Raw genomic sequence first — 16,668 nt, 5'->3', positions numbered from 1 at the left:
TAGTTAAGCAGGCGCATCCGTTTGGCTAGGTAGTCCATCATGGCAACATTAGACGAAGAAATGACAAAAAGTTGATGACTGTAGAGATACGCTGGAACAAGATTTTATTCACACCTTGCGAGGATTCACCAAAGTTCTGTCTAAAGCTTGATCCTTGGAATTGAACTAAATATACCTGATGACTTTGAGCCTTGAGTCCGCTCGCATCAGCTATCAATGTGCGCAATTGAAAAAATATACAGTTTGAAGTATGCGTCATATTAACTATGTACAGAGTAAGGTCATCAAATATCCTGGCCCAAACGCCAATGTAGCGCCTCTACCATTGCGCTGTCAATCATCACCCGTAACTCATGAGACCCATTTATATGCTTTACCAGAGCATGCAATGTAGAAAGAAAACCCTATTAATCCATCAACGCCAATGCTGAAATGCCTTTAACCAATCTCAATGGAGCTTACTACGCACTTAGTCGTAGAGATCCATGTCACCACCATCATCGTCCAGCTCCGCTACAGCATCGGACTCATCGTACATCTCCGAGTCATCCTCACTATCCGTGTGGTTAGGCAGCACCAGGATGTGACCATCTTCGAGCACCACTCTCGCCACCTCGCCCTCCTTGATGGAACCGCGAAGGATGAGTACGGCAAGACGATTGAGTACCTCCTTCTCGATGAGCCTAGCAAGCGGTCTGGCACCGTAGGCTGGCGAGTAGCCTGCCGAACCAAGGTAGTCCCTCACTTCCGGCGTCATCTCGATGCGCACGTTGCGTCCGTTTTGGTTGAGACGTTTCTGGATCTCGCCCAGCCTGACATCTACAATCTTGCGGATCTCGCGCTTGGTGAGGCGGTTGAAGATGACAATCGAGGAGATACGGTTGAGGAATTCAGGGAGGAACCAGTTGCGCAACGCACCCATGACCATCTCCTTGGTAGTAGGGTCGATCTTGCCGTCTGGTGCGTTGGGGCGAGAAAGATGTTCAGCACCCAAGTTGGAGGTCATGACGACAATGCAGTTCTTTGCGTCAACGACTCTGCCTTGGCCGTCGGTGATGCGACCATCGTCCATAAGTTGAAGGAGGACGGTGAGAACCTCCTTGGCGGCCTTCTCGACTTCGTCGAAGAGCAAAATGGAGAAGGGCTTGCGACGAAGGGCTTCAGTGAGCTGACCACCTGCATCGTGACCGACATAGCCGGGCGGTGCACCGATCATTCTGCTAAGAGAGTGTCGCTCCTGGTACTCGGACATATCGAATCGAATCATGGCTTTTGCATCGTCGAACAAGAACTCAGCAAGAGCCTTGGTAAGAAGTGTCTTACCAGTACCGGAAGGACCACAGAAGAGGAAACTGGGTGGTTGGTTCGGGTTGGCGAGACCGGAGCGTTGAAGACGGATGGCGTTGGAGACTGAAACTACAGCTTCCCTTTGGCCAACAACGACTTCCTGGAGATGACGCTCCATGTTGAGTAGTTTGTCCTTCTCAGTCGTCTTGAGACGTGTGACTGGAATACCGGTCCAGCGAGCGACGATCTCGTTGATCTGGTCAGGTCCAACCGAGTCGCTCATGAGAGCTTCACCACCGCCACTAGCTTGGTGTGCCCACATCTCTGCATCTGCGCGGGCCTTGTCGCGTTCCAGTTCAGCGATGCGCTGCTCAACATCGGGAATGGCGTAGTACTTGAGATCGGACGCAGTCTGGATATCGCGCATACGCTCAGCTTCGGCAAGCTTGGTCTTGAGGCCTTCAAGCTTGAGCTTCTGCTCCTGGATGTCCTTGCTGCGACCCTTCTCGCGCTCGTACATCTCGCGAAGTGGCTTGAGCTCCTCCTCGATGTTGGCAGCCTCCGCGCGGGCATCCTTGAGACGGACTTGTGAGGCTTCGTCCTTCTCTCGGGAAAGAGCATGAATCTCAATCTGGAGTTGTCGGTGGCGTCGCTCGAGATTATCAAGCGCTTCTGGTTGTGATTCTCGTGTAACGCGGACGGCTGCTGCAGCCTCATCGATGAGATCGACAGCCGAATCGGGCAGTCGTCGTTGGGTAAGGTAACGTGCGGCGAGGGTAGCGGCTGCGACAATGGCACCGTCCATGATGGTGACACCGTGATGGGTCTCGTATCGCTCCTTGAGACCACGCAGAATGGAGATAGTTTCCGGGATGGAAGGCTCCTTGACGAGTACCTGCTGGAAACGACGCTCAAAGGCAGCGTCCTTCTCGATATACTTTCGGTACTCGCCCAGAGTGGTGGCACCAATACAATGTAACTGTCCACGAGCCAGCATAGGCTTCAGCAAGTTGGCGGCATCCATACCACCTTCTCCTGAAGAACCAGCACCCATGAGCAGATGAATCTCGTCCACGAAGAGTACTATCATCTCCTTGGAGTCCTCAATCTCTTTCAACACACCCTTCATGCGGTCTTCGAACTCTCCACGGTACTTGCTGCCAGCAACCAAAGCACCAACGTCGAGAGAGAGCAACTTACAGGCGGCAAGATTGGCTGGTACGTCGGCGTCGACGATTCGGCGGGCAAGACCCTCGACGACTGTAGTCTTACCAACACCAGGCTCTCCGATGAGAACAGGGTTGTTCTTGGTTCGCCGAGTCAGGATGCGGATAACTCTTCGTGTCTCGTCTTCTCGGCCAATGACAGGGTCAATCTTGCCCTCTCGTGCCATTGCCGTCATGTCGATGGTGAACTTCTTCAAGTTCTCGTTCTCCTCCTCAGCATCTGCCGTCTTGGAGTCCACCCGCTTTGTGCCTCGAAGTGCTTGGATAGCATTGTCGATCTGCTTCGTGTTCGGTACGTTCGAATCGGCGAGTATGCGTTGCAATTGAGCATCCTGGCATAGCGACTGGATGAGATGATCGACAGCGATGAAACTATCCTTTTGAGTCTTGCTCAACTCCTCGGCAGAGCGTAGGACCTTGGCCATTGCGGGTGAAGGTGATGTGCGCTCTGGCGGAGGGTCTTGGCTTGGTAACCGTACCATAGCCTTCTTGAGGTTGCGCTCAAAGAGTTGAGGGTCGCCATTCGCGCGTTCGAGGACTTGCTTGAATAGCGGTGGTGGTGGAACATCGACGGTATTCGCCAGGTCCTTGGGGGGATCTATGAGCGACACAGCGAGGTGGAGAGGTGTGAGTTGTGAGTGCGCATAGCCCTTGGCTAGGTCGAAGCTGTCGGCCAGAGCCTTGGCTGCGCGGTCGGTGTAGGCGTCAAATGAAGTCATTATGTGTCGTGACTATAGCCTTGTATATGGCTCGAAGCCAGAAGAAAATGTCGTGTATCGTGAGCCTGCAATCAGGTTTTGTGTAGATGTGGGCGTTGTAATTGTTGGGTATCACTGGAGAAGGAAAGAAGTGGTGTATGGCAAGACTCGGGCGGTATATATATCTTGATGTAATTATTCGCGAAGAGTCAGGAAGTAACCATTGACCTCGTGTGATTTCTCGTCATATCTCGAAGCTGGTAGTGGCTTCGGCCCTGTCATAGAAGCTTCTGGGCACCCTACAGGTTTCCGGTCAGGCTAAAAGTCCCCACCAATCGTTGTTACGTCACATCTGCGCCGCCTTTCCTAGAACGGTATAGTCTTACTAAAGCGTGTCAAACCACATCAGTACACCATGAGATGAAGCCCAACCGTCTGCCTACAACGTGGTGGCTCAACAATATCTGTGGATACTGAGCTGAATCCGCATGCCATGTTTCAGGGTATGACTCCGGGGAGTCTGCGGCCCAACTGCCAGCCTGGGGCATCATCGACACGTCAGAGCCAGCAAAGAGGTCCGCCTCGAGCGATTCGTCAAATTAACTCCGCCCTGGATATGCGAGGTGACTCTTTGGAAAGGCGCTGAACTTGGAACATCTCACCAGTATCCTTCTGCTGGGCAAATATCTTACCCCTCAGTGAATAGCGCAAATCTCGAAATACACAACACAGAGAATTGAGAAGAATTGCCATGATAAATTATTGATCGTCAGCTCTCGCACATCTCTAGATGAGTTATTCGAGAGGTATCGTAGGCTACTACTAGCCATAATCCTTCAGGCAACTATAGATTCCTCGCCTCACTCAATCTCCAGCCCCTCCCTCAACACAGCCACCCTTCTACGCACCTCCTGTACATTCCAAGCTCTTAGCTCAACCCAATCCCTCGTTTCTCTGACCACCTTCCACCATTCGCCCTTCTCAGCAGTCTGGCCCTTCTCCTTTGCTTCATCCAGCACTCTCCTTGCTTCAGCAACAGCGTCCCAGAAGACGTTTACTGCTTCATCATCGGGGAACAACTTATGGTCTTTGTCCGCCAAAGGAAATGAAGTCGATAACGCATCGCTCAGAAAGATTATGCGATGTGCCTGTGTGGGGAGATAAGGCTGTTGGAAGAGGGAGAAAGTGCTGTTGTACCAGCTTGCGGGTTGAAAGAGAGCGTGTTCTCTGTGCTCGTCTTTTTCAAGTACATATTGTAGTGATGTATCTAGGACCTTGCCGTTATCGCTCGGAGGCCCGTTGTACATGGCAGCCATGGCTTCAGTAAGGATACGCAATGAAACGGCGCTGACGCGCATAAAGAAGACTGAGGTGCTTAAATGTTTGCCATCAGGTTTCGCGGCGATGATTGATAGGATTTTGAAATGCTCAACATCTGTAATCGGCGGGAGAAAGCGATGCAGCGGCATGTTGAAGTTTTGAAGTAGAACCGAGGGATCAAAGTATCTGCACTGGCGTTAGCGGTCCCATCCCTAGAGAGATACCGGGGGTGTATAATAGACAACTTACAGTATCCACTCCACACGATCCTCGACATTTTTTCGTAACTCTGAAGTAATGATTTCTTGCAACCACAGCGGTTTGTTCAACGCTCCTCTTACTATTCTGGAGCGCAGCACGTGAATCTTGTATCTCCATCCTTCCCCAATGTGCTGATCGTGCAAGCTAATCGCTTTCTCGTACAACTCACTTCCTCCATCGTATAGAATCGTAGCTTTTGCAATGCGCAGGTTTGCTTGCCGTCTTATCGGGTTCCAGGCCACAGGTTTGGGAGCAGTGGTGGTGGAAGGTGCGATAGCGTGCCTGACATGGCTGTGGGATTGAAGACATGCATAACTAGCAAAGAGTACGCTGATCCCGACTACAAAGATTATCGAAACAATTAGCGTTTGGATAGTCCGACGACGATATAGTCGCTTGGCGCGTGGAGGTAGCATGGCGCTTTTGAACGAAAGGGAGACTTGGCTCATGCTGCGTCCTGGGTGGGTGGTTGATGTAATTAGTGGGCCGAGATAAGATCGCCGTCACCTGGTTGCGAAATGGGGTCTTTGACACACGAAAAATGCGAATCATGTACATTGAAGGTGGGCGAGTGATCCAGTCAGTGCATTATTTGCAAACCCAGTATGCGCACTGGATGTAACGAGCACCTATGTCAGTCATATTATCCACTGTTCACCTTTCGCTTTCACTTATAAAGACCAGAAATCACACATCATTCACACACACCAAAAAAATGATAATTTGAAACAAAAGTAACGTGGATGGCAAGCGAGTGGGCCAGGCAAGCGAGTGGGCCACCCCACCAACTTTTTGCATCTACCTAACTTCAATCAATTATGGCTCCACCAAAACAATCCCAAAACCCTTCTTATGAAGCTGATATACAGCTAGCTATCTCAGCTACTACCCGAAACCAGCTCCAGTCTAATAGAGACGCTGCGCGGACATTTGAAGTCGCCCGAATGACACTCACGCGCCGACGCGCTGGTATACCTGCACGACGCGATTGCCAGCCTAACTCAAGGAAGCTTACCCAGAGAGAAGAGGAGGTGATTATTAGCTATATACTTCACCTAGATCAGCGCGGGTTTGCGCCTACCTACGCAGCTGCACGCGATATGGCTGATAAGCTGCTGGCTGCGCGCGGCGCTGGCCAGGTTGGGCAGAAGTGGCCAGCCAACTTTGTTAAGCGTACAGACAGTCTTCGGACGTGTTTCAACCGAGCGTACGATAGGCAGAGAGCTATGTGTGAGGATGCGACATTAATAAAGAGGTGGTTTAAGCTTGTAGAAGAGATAAAGGCTGAGCAGGGTATCTGCGATGAGGATGTCTACAACTTTGATGAAGCTGGCTTTATGATGGGCAAGATTACAACGCAGCTGGTTATAACAGGATCAGAGAGAAGAGGCCGGCGGAAGAGTATTCAGCCAGGCAATCGCGAGTGGGTAACGCTGATTGCTGCCATCAGCGCTGGTGGCTGGTCAGTGCCACCGTTCCTCATCTTCGCTGGTCAGTACCACCTATCAGCGTGGTATGAGGAGGATATCCCACGCGACTGGGCGATCGCAGTCAGCGATAATGGCTGGACGAATAATGAGCTTGGAGTTGAGTGGCTAAAGCACTTCAACGCTCACACGCAGGCTCGTACTATAGGCGCGCGTCGCCTGCTTATTATTGATGGCCATAGGAGCCACCAATCTCTAGAGTTCCAGGAGCTCTGTAAGGAGAACAATATCCATACGCTCTGTATGCCTCCTCACTCATCTCACCTACTCCAGCCACTTGATGTTGGCTGCTTCTCGCCATTAAAGCGCGCGTATAGCCGTGAGGTGGAGAGCCTCATGCGCAACCACATCAACCACATCACCAAGCTAGAGTTTCTGCCTGCGTTTAAGGCTGCGTTTGATCGAGCGTTCACGCCAGCTAATATCTACTCAGCCTTCCGCGGCGCAGGCCTTGTTCCTCTACAACCAGAGGCTGTTCTATCAAAGCTAGATGTACAGCTGCGTACACCTACTCCTCCAGCAGCTCTACCAGATGCTCCCTGGGTAGCTCAAACGCCGAGCAACGCGCGTGAGCTTGAGGCTCAGTCAAGCCTTATACGTGAGCGCGTGCGCCAGCATAAGAGCTCATCACCAGCTTCGATCATTGAGGCGATTGACCAGCTGAAGAAGGGCGCTGAGGTGATGATGCTGTCTGCTGAGCTGATGCGCGATCGGATCTCTAGTCTTGAGAAGGCTAACAGCGCAGCCTCAGCGCGTAGGCAGCGCTCTAAAAGGCGTATACAGAAGCATGGAGTACTCACAAAGGGAGCTGGAGAGGATATACTAGCTCAAAATGAGGCTGACCAGCAGATTGCTCATGAAGAGCGTCAAGGAGGAGCGCGATCAGGCCTTAGCCAGCGCGCTCAAAGGCGCTGCACCAGGTGCAAGGAGACTGGGCACAACTCGCGCACATGCAACACTAATACTCTTAATATAGAGTAATCTACTGTATCAATATCTAGCAATAATATTATCGCGTTGTTGAGATAAGTCGCTTTGAAGTTACAAAAGTTGGTGGGGTGGCCCACTCGCTTGCCTGGCCCACTCGCTTGCCATCCACGTTATTTGATTCTTTTATGCGTATTCATGACTAGATAATACTTTTTCTCTGAACCCAGTAAAAGAAAACTGATTCGTAAAATTCCCCAGCGCAGCCGTGGTCATCATCATCATCAATCTCCACCACCCCAACCCCTACCCCGCCTCTCAGACCATACTGAGCAGGTCAAAACTAGAACTAAAAAAAGGGTGGGACAAAAAGTAAGGGTCCCTGTGTATATGCCCGGTAGTGCCATCCTCGCAATCGATGCTTGGGATGTGCTGCTGTTGTTCCATATTTCAGTTACTCTTCTGTCGAAACGAATGTGCTTCACTGCTTGGGACCCTTGGGCTGTTCACCGGCCTTGGGTCCCTCAGCAGGTTTAGCCTGCTCAGCGCCCTTGGCTTGCTCCTCAGCCTTAGCTTGCTCCTCAGCAGCCTTAGCCTGCTCATCAGCCTTAGCTTGCTCCTCAGCCTTAGCTTGCTCCTCAGCCTTGGCCTGCTCCTCAGCAGCCTTAGCTTGCTCCTCAGCCTTAGCTTGCTCCTCAGCCTTGGCCTGCTCGTCAGCAGCCTTAGCCTGCTCGTCAGCCTTAGCTTGCTCATCAGCGTTGGCTTGCTCAGCAGCCTTGGCCTGCTCGTCAGCCTTAGCTTGCTCAGCGGCCTTTGCCTGCTCATCGGCGTTGGCCTGCTCGTTGTTGTTGGCCTGCTCCTCGTTGTTGGCTTGCTCGTTGTCGTTGTTGGCTTGCTCGTTGTCGTTGTTGGCTTGCTCGTTGTCGTTGTTGGCTTGCTCGTTGTCGTTGTTGGCCTGCTCGTTGTTGTTGGCTTGCTGGTCGAGAGCGGCCTTTTCTTGGTCTGCGATCCTCGCGTTGAGCTCGTTGTCAGCGCCATCGTTGGCGTTGTTCTGCATATCCTGGACAGCGTCTGCCCAGATACCACCGAGTTCCGCAGCAGGGTCCTCAGCAACAGCGCTCCAGGTAGGCCTAGCACCAAAGAGCTGGTATTCGCCAGTCTTTGTGGGAAGTGCGTTGTTGATAGCACCAGTGGCACCGGCAATACCGCCAAAGCTGCCGATGCGGTTGAAGGCGTTGTCGCGGAGAATGTCCTCGGCGATGAGCGTGCGGCTGTCGAAGATCATGACTTCCTGTGTCCTGCGAGCACCGCGGTTGGCAACGATGACAGACTGTGCGAAGATGTCCTGGCGGAAGAAGTCACCCCGGCCGTTGTCGATGGCGATCTTGATGGTCTGGACGACGATGATAACAGTGGTGACGTCGCGGAACCTGTTCCTGAAGTTGCTCTTGCGGAAAAGGTTGTTCATGTCGTTGTTGAAGCCGTTGTTGACCTGGTCGACAACGATAACTTGCTGCACCTGTTTAACGACCTGTCGCTGGAAGCGGTTGTCCCTAATATCAAGTCTCCTGTCTTGGATGTTGATAATCTGTTGTTGCTGGTTGAACCTCTGGAAGCCGTCGATGAAGTTGAAGCCGCCGTTGTCGCCCCTATTGCCGTTGATGACTGAGTTGAAGTCGAACTGGCGGGCGGAGAAGCCGTTGAGTGACTGAACATCGTTGATAGGCTTAGCTACAGCGAGACCAGCCGCGAGCGCGAGAGTGAAGATAGACATGAAACCCATGTTGATGATGTAAGAAGTTAAAGCTAAAAGGCTAACTGTCGATGATAGTAACCGATGTATTAAAAAGGTAAAAGATAGTGTGTAAACGTCACAGACGTATTAAGAGTTCAAAGAGAGTGTGGTGCTGACTGTCAAAGTCGCTGAAGAAATGAAGGTGATTAGAAAGGAAGGAAGGAGTGTGAGTTGATGATGATGAAAGCAAACTGAGGGCGAATTCCCGTCACCTTTTATCAATTCGGCCTCCAGTCATTTGCTATGCTCGACGATGCCATATGTCGGCACTTGCCCCTGTATGCCGTCTTAGCAGATTGCAAAATGCATAGTGACTGTCATTTGCTACCGGCGACTACCGTAGCCGCAACCGCCAAGATGAAAGACACGCTAATAAAACGTTCCATGACCTGTCTGACAGTTTTGCCTTGGTGTCTGAGGCGTTTGTTTGAGCCTCAAGGCTGCGGAGCGGTGACATCCGAACCAAAGCCAAGACTTTCCACTCATCTGGGGGTCGCTGATCATGCCTTATGGGACTGAGGCTGTATTTTCGGCTGTTCTTTTGTTCGCCCAATATTGGAAGGGGAGTCTTATGAGACAAAGCTGGATGCGGAGGCGGCGTGTCATGGACACGCCACTTGGACGATCCTGCACTCATACCTACTATCTCGGGTTGCTATGCTCCTCTTACAGTTTACTCGGTGGTTCTTTGTAATTGTTTGGCACCATCCAAATTCTTTTCTGTTGTTTTTTGCTGCTAACGAGAACATTTCTGTCATTCTGTCAACATATTTCGCGTAGCGCTCTACTTGTCACAGTGGCGTTCTCTGACGACATGGATGTGGCACGAGTCGGACTGGCGCCCTTGTAACGCAGATCATTTAATCCTATCAGGGCATCACTGATCAGTCATAGGGGTGTGACTGATGTGTCTGGGGCTAGATAGTTCGCAGTAGAGGGTAGTGGTGAGGAAGAGCCGAGACGGCAATGAAACCGTGCAGGTGTGGAACCGAACCTCTGATGAACACCCGACCACAGACCAGGCCGCAAGTGCCCGTTGCAGCATATATGCCTATGCATTAAGTCCAAGCTCATCTGTTCGGATCTTTGGTGCTCCTCAGGCACACAGGTGATGTGTAGATCGCCAAATTTGGAGTTGCGCCCGAGTGCAGTCAGCTCATTAGGGCAAGGACAAAGCTCCCGGTGCTCAGAAGGCCATCTTAGGTAGGACGCTATAGGTATGCTTTGGCCACCAGCCACCGTCACATCAATAGTTTGCAGCCTGACACCCTTCCACCTCATCGCGAGTCGTATTAGTTGTCAGTTGTGTGTTCTTCATCTTCCGCATAGTGTTCTCCGTCGTCAATCGGCAAAACCATTATATTTTTATTGTTCAGCCATCTTACCAGGACTCAGCTGGGGTCGCAAGTTGATTTCATTGAGCAAAAATCGTAAGGGTCATGGTTGAAGAATTCATCAATGTTATTGGAGGAAAATAAAAATATGCACCTGCTTCTAGAGTCCTATCCAGTGGAAGTTTCGCCTCATCTAAAAGCATCAAGGGATAGTCCCTAGTCGCAAGTCATCCCATTCCCTGAACGCCTAGAAATGCGAGCGGCTGAGGCTCAAGTGGCTGGACAAAAAGTCGATACCAAGCTTCTTCGTTGTTCCAAAGTTCTGCTTCCATCTTCGCCTGATGCATAATTGTAATGACTGCAATGTCATCTGACAGACAAAGTGAAGCAGTTTACTCGTCATCCGAGTCGGTATCAGTGTCGGTCTCACTCTCGGACTCGACATCGCCTTCGGTGTCACTGCCACTTGAGTCGTCGTTTGCCTGTCTCCGCTTCTTCGCGGGAACACCAGTCTTCATTTGGCGCATCTGTCCTGCGAGGGTATCTGCAAACTGTCAGTCACCTTGATTCGACCGACTGTCGTTTCAACTAAGTGGAAACTCACCTTCATCTGGCTCACTGATCTCTTCCTCCTCCTCAACCTCTTCCGCTTTGCTGGCATCCTCCACAACAAGTGTTACCTCGATCTTGGTGTCCATACCGATGTAGCTATCGCATATCATGTGCATGACAAAGGTGTAGCTGCCGGCCTGTGGTGGAGCACCGAACTGCATCTTTAGTGTCTGGACATTGTAGGTGGGATTACCGCTCTCATCAAGGATAGGCTTGTCAAAAGTCGAGAAGGTGAAGGGAGGGACTGCAATGCGACCCTGCTTGCTGTCGGCAAGGAACACGTGCCATCTTGGCGCATGATCCCGAGAGTAATATGGGGCGTAGGCTAGAGGTGGCTGGATGGGCTTCTCTCCAGAGCGATCATTCTTACGTCCGGTGATTGCGGCGACGTCGCCTTCCGCGGGGTCAATATCGAGGAGATCTTTCGGGTTAACATCAGGAAGTGTAGTGGCGGCTGATGGGATAAATCGACCCTTGAGTACGAATTGAACCAAGCTGCTTGGTGTGACAAAACGCTCGCCAACGACTTTGAAGAACGCTTTGTCGAGATGGAAGAGAGGGATTCTTGACGCCACAGACATGGCTGTGCTATACTGTTCTTGAGAGAGAAGACCGGATTGGACGAGACGCGCCTTTCGCTCAGCCTCTGGGATTTGCATAAACTCTTGGATGGTCAGATGCGTTCTCGATCGCTCGGCTTCGGCAGCAGTGGCAACGGCAGGCGTGAAGTATGGCAACTGCTCCAGAGCTGAGGCACCTGGGCGTAAAGCTTGGATGACGTTTTGTGAGGTCTTGTACGCGGAGAGAACAGCCTTGGTGTTACCGTATGCGAGTGCGATGGCAGTGTAAGCTTCGTTGAGACGAAGCGCCACAGGAGCGACAGAGAATTTCTCCTCGTTCAAGGTATCGTCATCCAGTTCGACACGGCCCAGGTATGCCCACAGTAAAGTCAGGACTTTGCGTCTTCGGCTATCTTCCAGGTCATCTAGCTTTTGGCGGTCCTTCCTAGTCAGTGTCGCTGGGATAAGAGAGTCGGCGCCCTCAGAGAGCACCTTTTGCTCGAGTTTGGACAAGCCGTTTTCTGCTTTGTTACCGGCGAATATTTCGTTGAACTCTTCTCCACTGCTCAGCGCATGGACGACTCCTACTTCGCCCTGGTCATTATCGTAATCGCGGAAGATGTTGCCAGCGCTTGCGACAAGCACTTTTTCCTTTGTCAATCGCTGTGTTCCGTACCACCACTTTCCGACGGTATAAGGCAAAATAACACCCAGTGCAAGCGCGTAGATGAGCAGAACGTATTTGCCGGCTCCCTCAGTGACTAGCCATTGAGGCAGAGCAATGCCAATACTGAAGCTCTGCTTGCCATCGGGATGGCCATATTGTAGAAAGTTGTTGCGGATTTCCTCGTCGGTAAGAGCCTTGAAAGCCTTGGTGACGTCTACCCAATGGTCGTTGATGGATTGTATTGTGACGTTTTTGGCGGGGTCCTCGCGGGCTTTGTCGGGATGGAGGCTAAGCGAAAGTCTACGGTAATGCTTCTTGATAGCCTTCTCGTCGGCGTCCTGTTCTGAGTATTAGCAATGTTGTGCACGGCGCATAGGGTTGGGAGTAGCCGTCGTACCCTAGAGACACCCAGCACATCATAGGGATCCCAGATGTCAGGCGTAGTTCGCGCCGTAACAATTATCAGGTAAACCATGGCAGCGTTGAGCGCCCATCCACCCAGCATTAAAAGGCCACGCTTTATCCTCCTCTCCATGCGCTTCTGCTTCTTGCGCTGGCCCTGAATAAGGTCGGCATGTTTGGGGGTGAAGTCGGACTCTATGCGCGTTCCTGTGTTTTCGAGTTCTGCAACCGCATCAGTATACGCACAAGTGGCGTGGGTGGGACTGGCGCACCTTTGCTCGGTCTTAAGAAAGAGATTGTGGTGGGGACAGTGACGAGTGTGGTGACAGTGAGGATGAAATAGGGAAAAAACTGGCCCTGTGGCTTGTTAGTACTGTTTGGTTGTACACAAATCTCTTTGAGGCGTACCTGGTCATCGTAGTTGTAGTCGGTCCCGGACATGTTGAATAGGTGGACAAGTGGAGTCGTGTGAGAGACGGATGGAAACGATGGCGCCTTTTCAAGATGGCAGCCAGAACAAAAAGTTAATTTTGTCTCAAGCAGGTAGCATTACGAAGAGGGTGGGGGCTTATGAAAGAAAGTCGTGGCCACCTATTGAAGTTGTTCCGACCACTGTGTTCTTTCCCGCACCACGACAGATGGCCGCCCGCGAGTCATCTTGGCTTGCAGGGGTCCAAATTGCCCGTGCGAGCGCGCTTGCATTTGCGTCACAACCAACACCACAAACAACGTTTATGTTTGGGCAAAACAATGTCACTGTGACAAGAAACATCGATGCAAGCGCCCTTGTACGTACTCTCGCCATCCACAGAGTCAATATCACTACATCTGAACACCGACTGTTCAGGGTGCATGCTATACTAAGTACAAGTGTCTTCCACCGCTTCCAATGCCCGACTTCAACGCTCCATGCCAGCTATTCCTTACAATAAGCCAGTTGAACGCCGTAAAAAGAGTATGCACACATCGCCGCCTCCATGGCCTGCAGATTCAGCAGGAGCCAAAGGCTGCTCAGGGAAGAGTTCAAGAGTATTTGTCACCTCAGGTCCAGCCAAAAGATGATAACAAGACCAACATCTTATGCAGCAACTTCGGCAGTTTCCAGTCCATTCGTACCGTTTGGCGAAGGGCTTTGGACCGATGCATCCAAAGGCGCGGCATGCAGAGCCGGCTTTTCCGCGCCCTTCATTTTACCACTCCTCCTCTTATCAATTGCGGCTTTTACCCAGTCCGCTACTTCCTTGTCTTCTACCATGTCAATTGCTTCGGCGGGGCCCTGGTCGCCAGCTGCTTCACCACTAGCTGCTTCATTTGCAGCTTCCACTTCTTCCTCTTCCTCTTCCTCTTCTGTGATTGTGTCTGGCTTGGCGAGAGGTGCAAGCCACGCATGTTGAAGCAACATGGCGTATGTGGGTCGGAGATTGGGGATCTTGTTCAAGCATCCGCGTACAAAGTTCCGCGCTGCATCAGAGTATCCTTCTGCAGGTAGATCCGGCGGCTCGCCATCGACAATTGCCTGCAATTGATTAGTAAAAGGATTGAAACTCCAGCAGATATACTTACGCTGAGCTGACTGAAGATGTTGTTGTACGTTTCTGGGGGATAGGGATATCGTCCCAGAGCGCACTCGATTATCGTCAGTCCGAGACTCCAGATGTCACTTTGGACGCTATATGTGCCGCCTCCGGGGTTAGCGCCTGCTTGCGCAATGCCGCCAGAAGATATCCTCTCGGGCGCCATGTAGCTTTGGCATCCAATGTTGGTCTTGGCAATACTGGCCACCAAGTTGCCGCTGACACCGAAATCACAGATCTTGATCTGCCCTTTCGTGTTCATCAGGATGTTGGTGGGCTTGACGTCGCGGTGAATAATGTTGTGTTCATCCTTCAACGACTTTAAACCCATAGTCGTGGCCATTGTTATTTTCCGCAGCACACCCTCGGGCACACCGTCGGCGTAAAGCTTGTCTATCGAACCACCGTCCATGAACTCCATGCAGATGTACACAGCACCTTCTTGGAAGAAGGCGCCGTAGAAGTCGACGATGAATGGTGATATACAGCGATGGAGGACATCCAGCTCCATGATGATAGCAGCAAACTTGGAGTCGTCCAATTCAAGCCGGACCTCTTTCATTGCCATGATGATGCCAGTACCTGCGGCAGGTACGCCGTTGGGACTCGGTTCTTCATCAAAGTTCTTTCGCGACGGTGAGCCTGGCGCAGCCTTGTTTCCTGCGAGGCCCTGTCCCGGTTTTCGCATCCGCGGTCTGCTATGCCTGACCTTGTATACTGTGCCATAGTTGCCCTTGCCAAGTTCGTCTAGCGTATCGACTTCGTCTAGCGAGATGTTGAAGGAGGAGCCGCTAGCGAATTGTACACCGTCCGAGTTCAGTATAGCCTTGCCCGCGAACTTGAGACTGCCAGTCTTGGTATCGACAAACTGGGAAAACTTGTCAAAATGGGTTTCTTGCTTGCGCGGCTCTGCTGAATCTTGGGGCTTGTCTCCGTTCATTTGCGAGAGCGTCAGGCCCGGCTTCTTCCTGCCAGCAGGAGCACCCGGGGGAGACGCGCCCGGAAAGCCACCTAGATTCATGCCACGCCGTTCGGCCATGGAGGCCTTGGGAGCGCCTGCGCGGCCGGGGACGGCTGGGGCTGATTGGAAGTTGGTTGTCGGTGGTCTGGCTGGCATTCGGAAGTTACCAGGTACGCCTCCCAAGTTTCCGCCTGGTGACATTGGATTATTGCTGTTGGGCGACGGGCCAGGGCTCTGGGGCGGAGGCCCTCTTCCTGGCAAGCCGGTTGGCGGGGCGCCTTTCCGGCCAAGATGGACTGCCTGTATCCTGGCCAGGATGTCTTGAGAAACGTTGAGACCGCTGCCTCTGCTGGAGATGGTAGGGGGGTTTGCAGGGCGTGGATTTCTCGCAGCATTGATGTTGCCTAGTGGTGTTGACGAAGACGTCATGTTGGCCGTCGCGCCTGTGGTGGATGCGGTTCGCGGTGGGGGGCGGTCGGCGGACAGGGAGGCATCGGCGTCGGCCTTGGGGCTAGAGGGCGCAGGAGGAGAAGACAGTGCAGGAGAGGGTGAAGGGCTGTCGAAGACGGTGTCGGAATCGCCATCGACGTCCGGGGTGGATGGGTTAGAGTCGGCCATGGCGAGTTGTGTGTTGGAGTTCGCAGGCTTGGATTGGCGGGGCACTGCAGGTCGGGGATGTGTGCAAAGACGCGGGGCAGATAGTAATAAGGAGGGCGTAAGTGAATGACGGGGCTCTTGTGCTTCGAGTGCACCGCGGAGGAGAGGTAGGGCGGCGATCTCAGCGGATCTGGTCTATGGTGGAGGTGCGGTGGTTGTGGGCTGTCGGTAGCGGGCAAGTTGGAGCTGTGACGTGATGTTGCAGAGACGAAAGATGGGGCAGAGGCGCGCGCTCGCCAATCCTGGATGACTTCACAATGATCGACCTGGGCTTGTAAACATGGCAGCGCGACGATGATGCAGACGGAGATGGAAGTGATGATGCACGAGTTTGGTTCACGCAGATGTGTTCAGAACTGCTCTGCACAGGTGTGTGTAAGCCTGCTTTGCTAGGACTTGCAACTCAATCCGGCCAAGCAGCACCGCGAACCAAGACACGCCAGCTGCCAGCAGGATTTGGACGGCAAAGCAGCATGCGGTAATGGGTAATGGGTAATGGGTAATGGGTCATAGGTAATTGATGGCATAAGCATCACGAAAAAGACACGGCAACCCCGGCAGCAGTGCATGTACTTGGTCTGGTCTTATTCACCCCATCTTCGGCCAGACTGCAGACCAGCTGCAGAGGGCATCTTGTCGCGCCCATTGATATGGATCATGGTCTTGGCTCGCCGGGTGGCTATTGCGCGCGCCCATGGCTGGCCATGGCCTAGATAAGTACAGTAGGCTCGCTCCCCATCCCAACACGGCGACGAGGACGGATGCCATGGCCGATGTGCCCGCCAAACGTTCGATGCGGCTGTGTGAGGTGACGATTAAAGTACTCGACACTGCTTTGCACGGCCACTACACAGCTTTTCGAGCTTGATTCTCGCCCCCCAAACAGCCCAAACCAGCCCC

At 52.4% G+C, this 16,668-nt stretch overlaps 6 protein-coding genes across 6 annotated transcripts; 1 reads left to right on the top strand and 5 right to left on the bottom strand.

Moving 5' to 3' along the window:
- Positions 1 to 469: 469 nt before the first annotated feature.
- PtrM4_079060 (AAA-2 multi-domain protein) lies at positions 470 to 3,232 on the bottom strand (the record flags this gene model as incomplete). Its single annotated transcript, XM_001940799.2, has 1 exon — positions 470 to 3,232. The coding sequence occupies one exon, from the start codon at positions 3,230 to 3,232 to the stop codon at positions 470 to 472; it is 2,763 nt and encodes a 920-aa protein (XP_001940834.1).
- An 839-nt stretch (positions 3,233 to 4,071) lies between these two features.
- On the bottom strand, positions 4,072 to 4,680 carry PtrM4_079050 (uncharacterized protein; the record flags this gene model as incomplete). The annotated part of the gene is made up of 1 exon (XM_001940798.2): positions 4,072 to 4,680. The coding sequence occupies one exon, from the start codon at positions 4,678 to 4,680 to the stop codon at positions 4,072 to 4,074; it is 609 nt and encodes a 202-aa protein (XP_001940833.2).
- A 930-nt stretch (positions 4,681 to 5,610) lies between these two features.
- PtrM4_079040 (uncharacterized protein) lies at positions 5,611 to 7,260 on the top strand (the record flags this gene model as incomplete). The annotated part of the gene is made up of 1 exon (XM_066106365.1): positions 5,611 to 7,260. The coding sequence occupies one exon, from the start codon at positions 5,611 to 5,613 to the stop codon at positions 7,258 to 7,260; it is 1,650 nt and encodes a 549-aa protein (XP_065963303.1).
- A 427-nt stretch (positions 7,261 to 7,687) lies between these two features.
- PtrM4_079030 (TolA, Membrane protein involved in colicin uptake) lies at positions 7,688 to 8,989 on the bottom strand (the record flags this gene model as incomplete). Its single annotated transcript, XM_001940797.1, has 1 exon — positions 7,688 to 8,989. The coding sequence occupies one exon, from the start codon at positions 8,987 to 8,989 to the stop codon at positions 7,688 to 7,690; it is 1,302 nt and encodes a 433-aa protein (XP_001940832.1).
- A 1,802-nt stretch (positions 8,990 to 10,791) lies between these two features.
- Positions 10,792 to 13,017, bottom strand: PtrM4_079020 (SEC63, Preprotein translocase subunit Sec63; the record flags this gene model as incomplete). Its single annotated transcript, XM_066106364.1, has 5 exons — positions 10,792 to 10,862; positions 10,940 to 12,512; positions 12,572 to 12,798; positions 12,849 to 12,933; positions 12,985 to 13,017. The coding sequence occupies 5 exons, from the start codon at positions 13,015 to 13,017 to the stop codon at positions 10,792 to 10,794; spliced, it is 1,989 nt and encodes a 662-aa protein (XP_065963302.1).
- A 637-nt stretch (positions 13,018 to 13,654) lies between these two features.
- On the bottom strand, positions 13,655 to 15,729 carry PtrM4_079010 (SPS1, Serine-threonine protein kinase; the record flags this gene model as incomplete). The annotated part of the gene is made up of 2 exons (XM_001940795.2): positions 13,655 to 14,092; positions 14,140 to 15,729. The coding sequence occupies 2 exons, from the start codon at positions 15,727 to 15,729 to the stop codon at positions 13,655 to 13,657; spliced, it is 2,028 nt and encodes a 675-aa protein (XP_001940830.1).
- Between the last annotated feature and the right edge of the window lie 939 nt (positions 15,730 to 16,668).

Source organism: Pyrenophora tritici-repentis, chromosome 3, assembly GCF_003171515.1.
Source record: "Pyrenophora tritici-repentis strain M4 chromosome 3, whole genome shotgun sequence".
Classification (NCBI taxonomy): Eukaryota; Fungi; Ascomycota; class Dothideomycetes; order Pleosporales; family Pleosporaceae; genus Pyrenophora; species Pyrenophora tritici-repentis.
The sequence above is the reverse complement of the archived record's forward strand: the minus strand, read 5'-3'. Positions and strand labels throughout refer to the sequence as shown.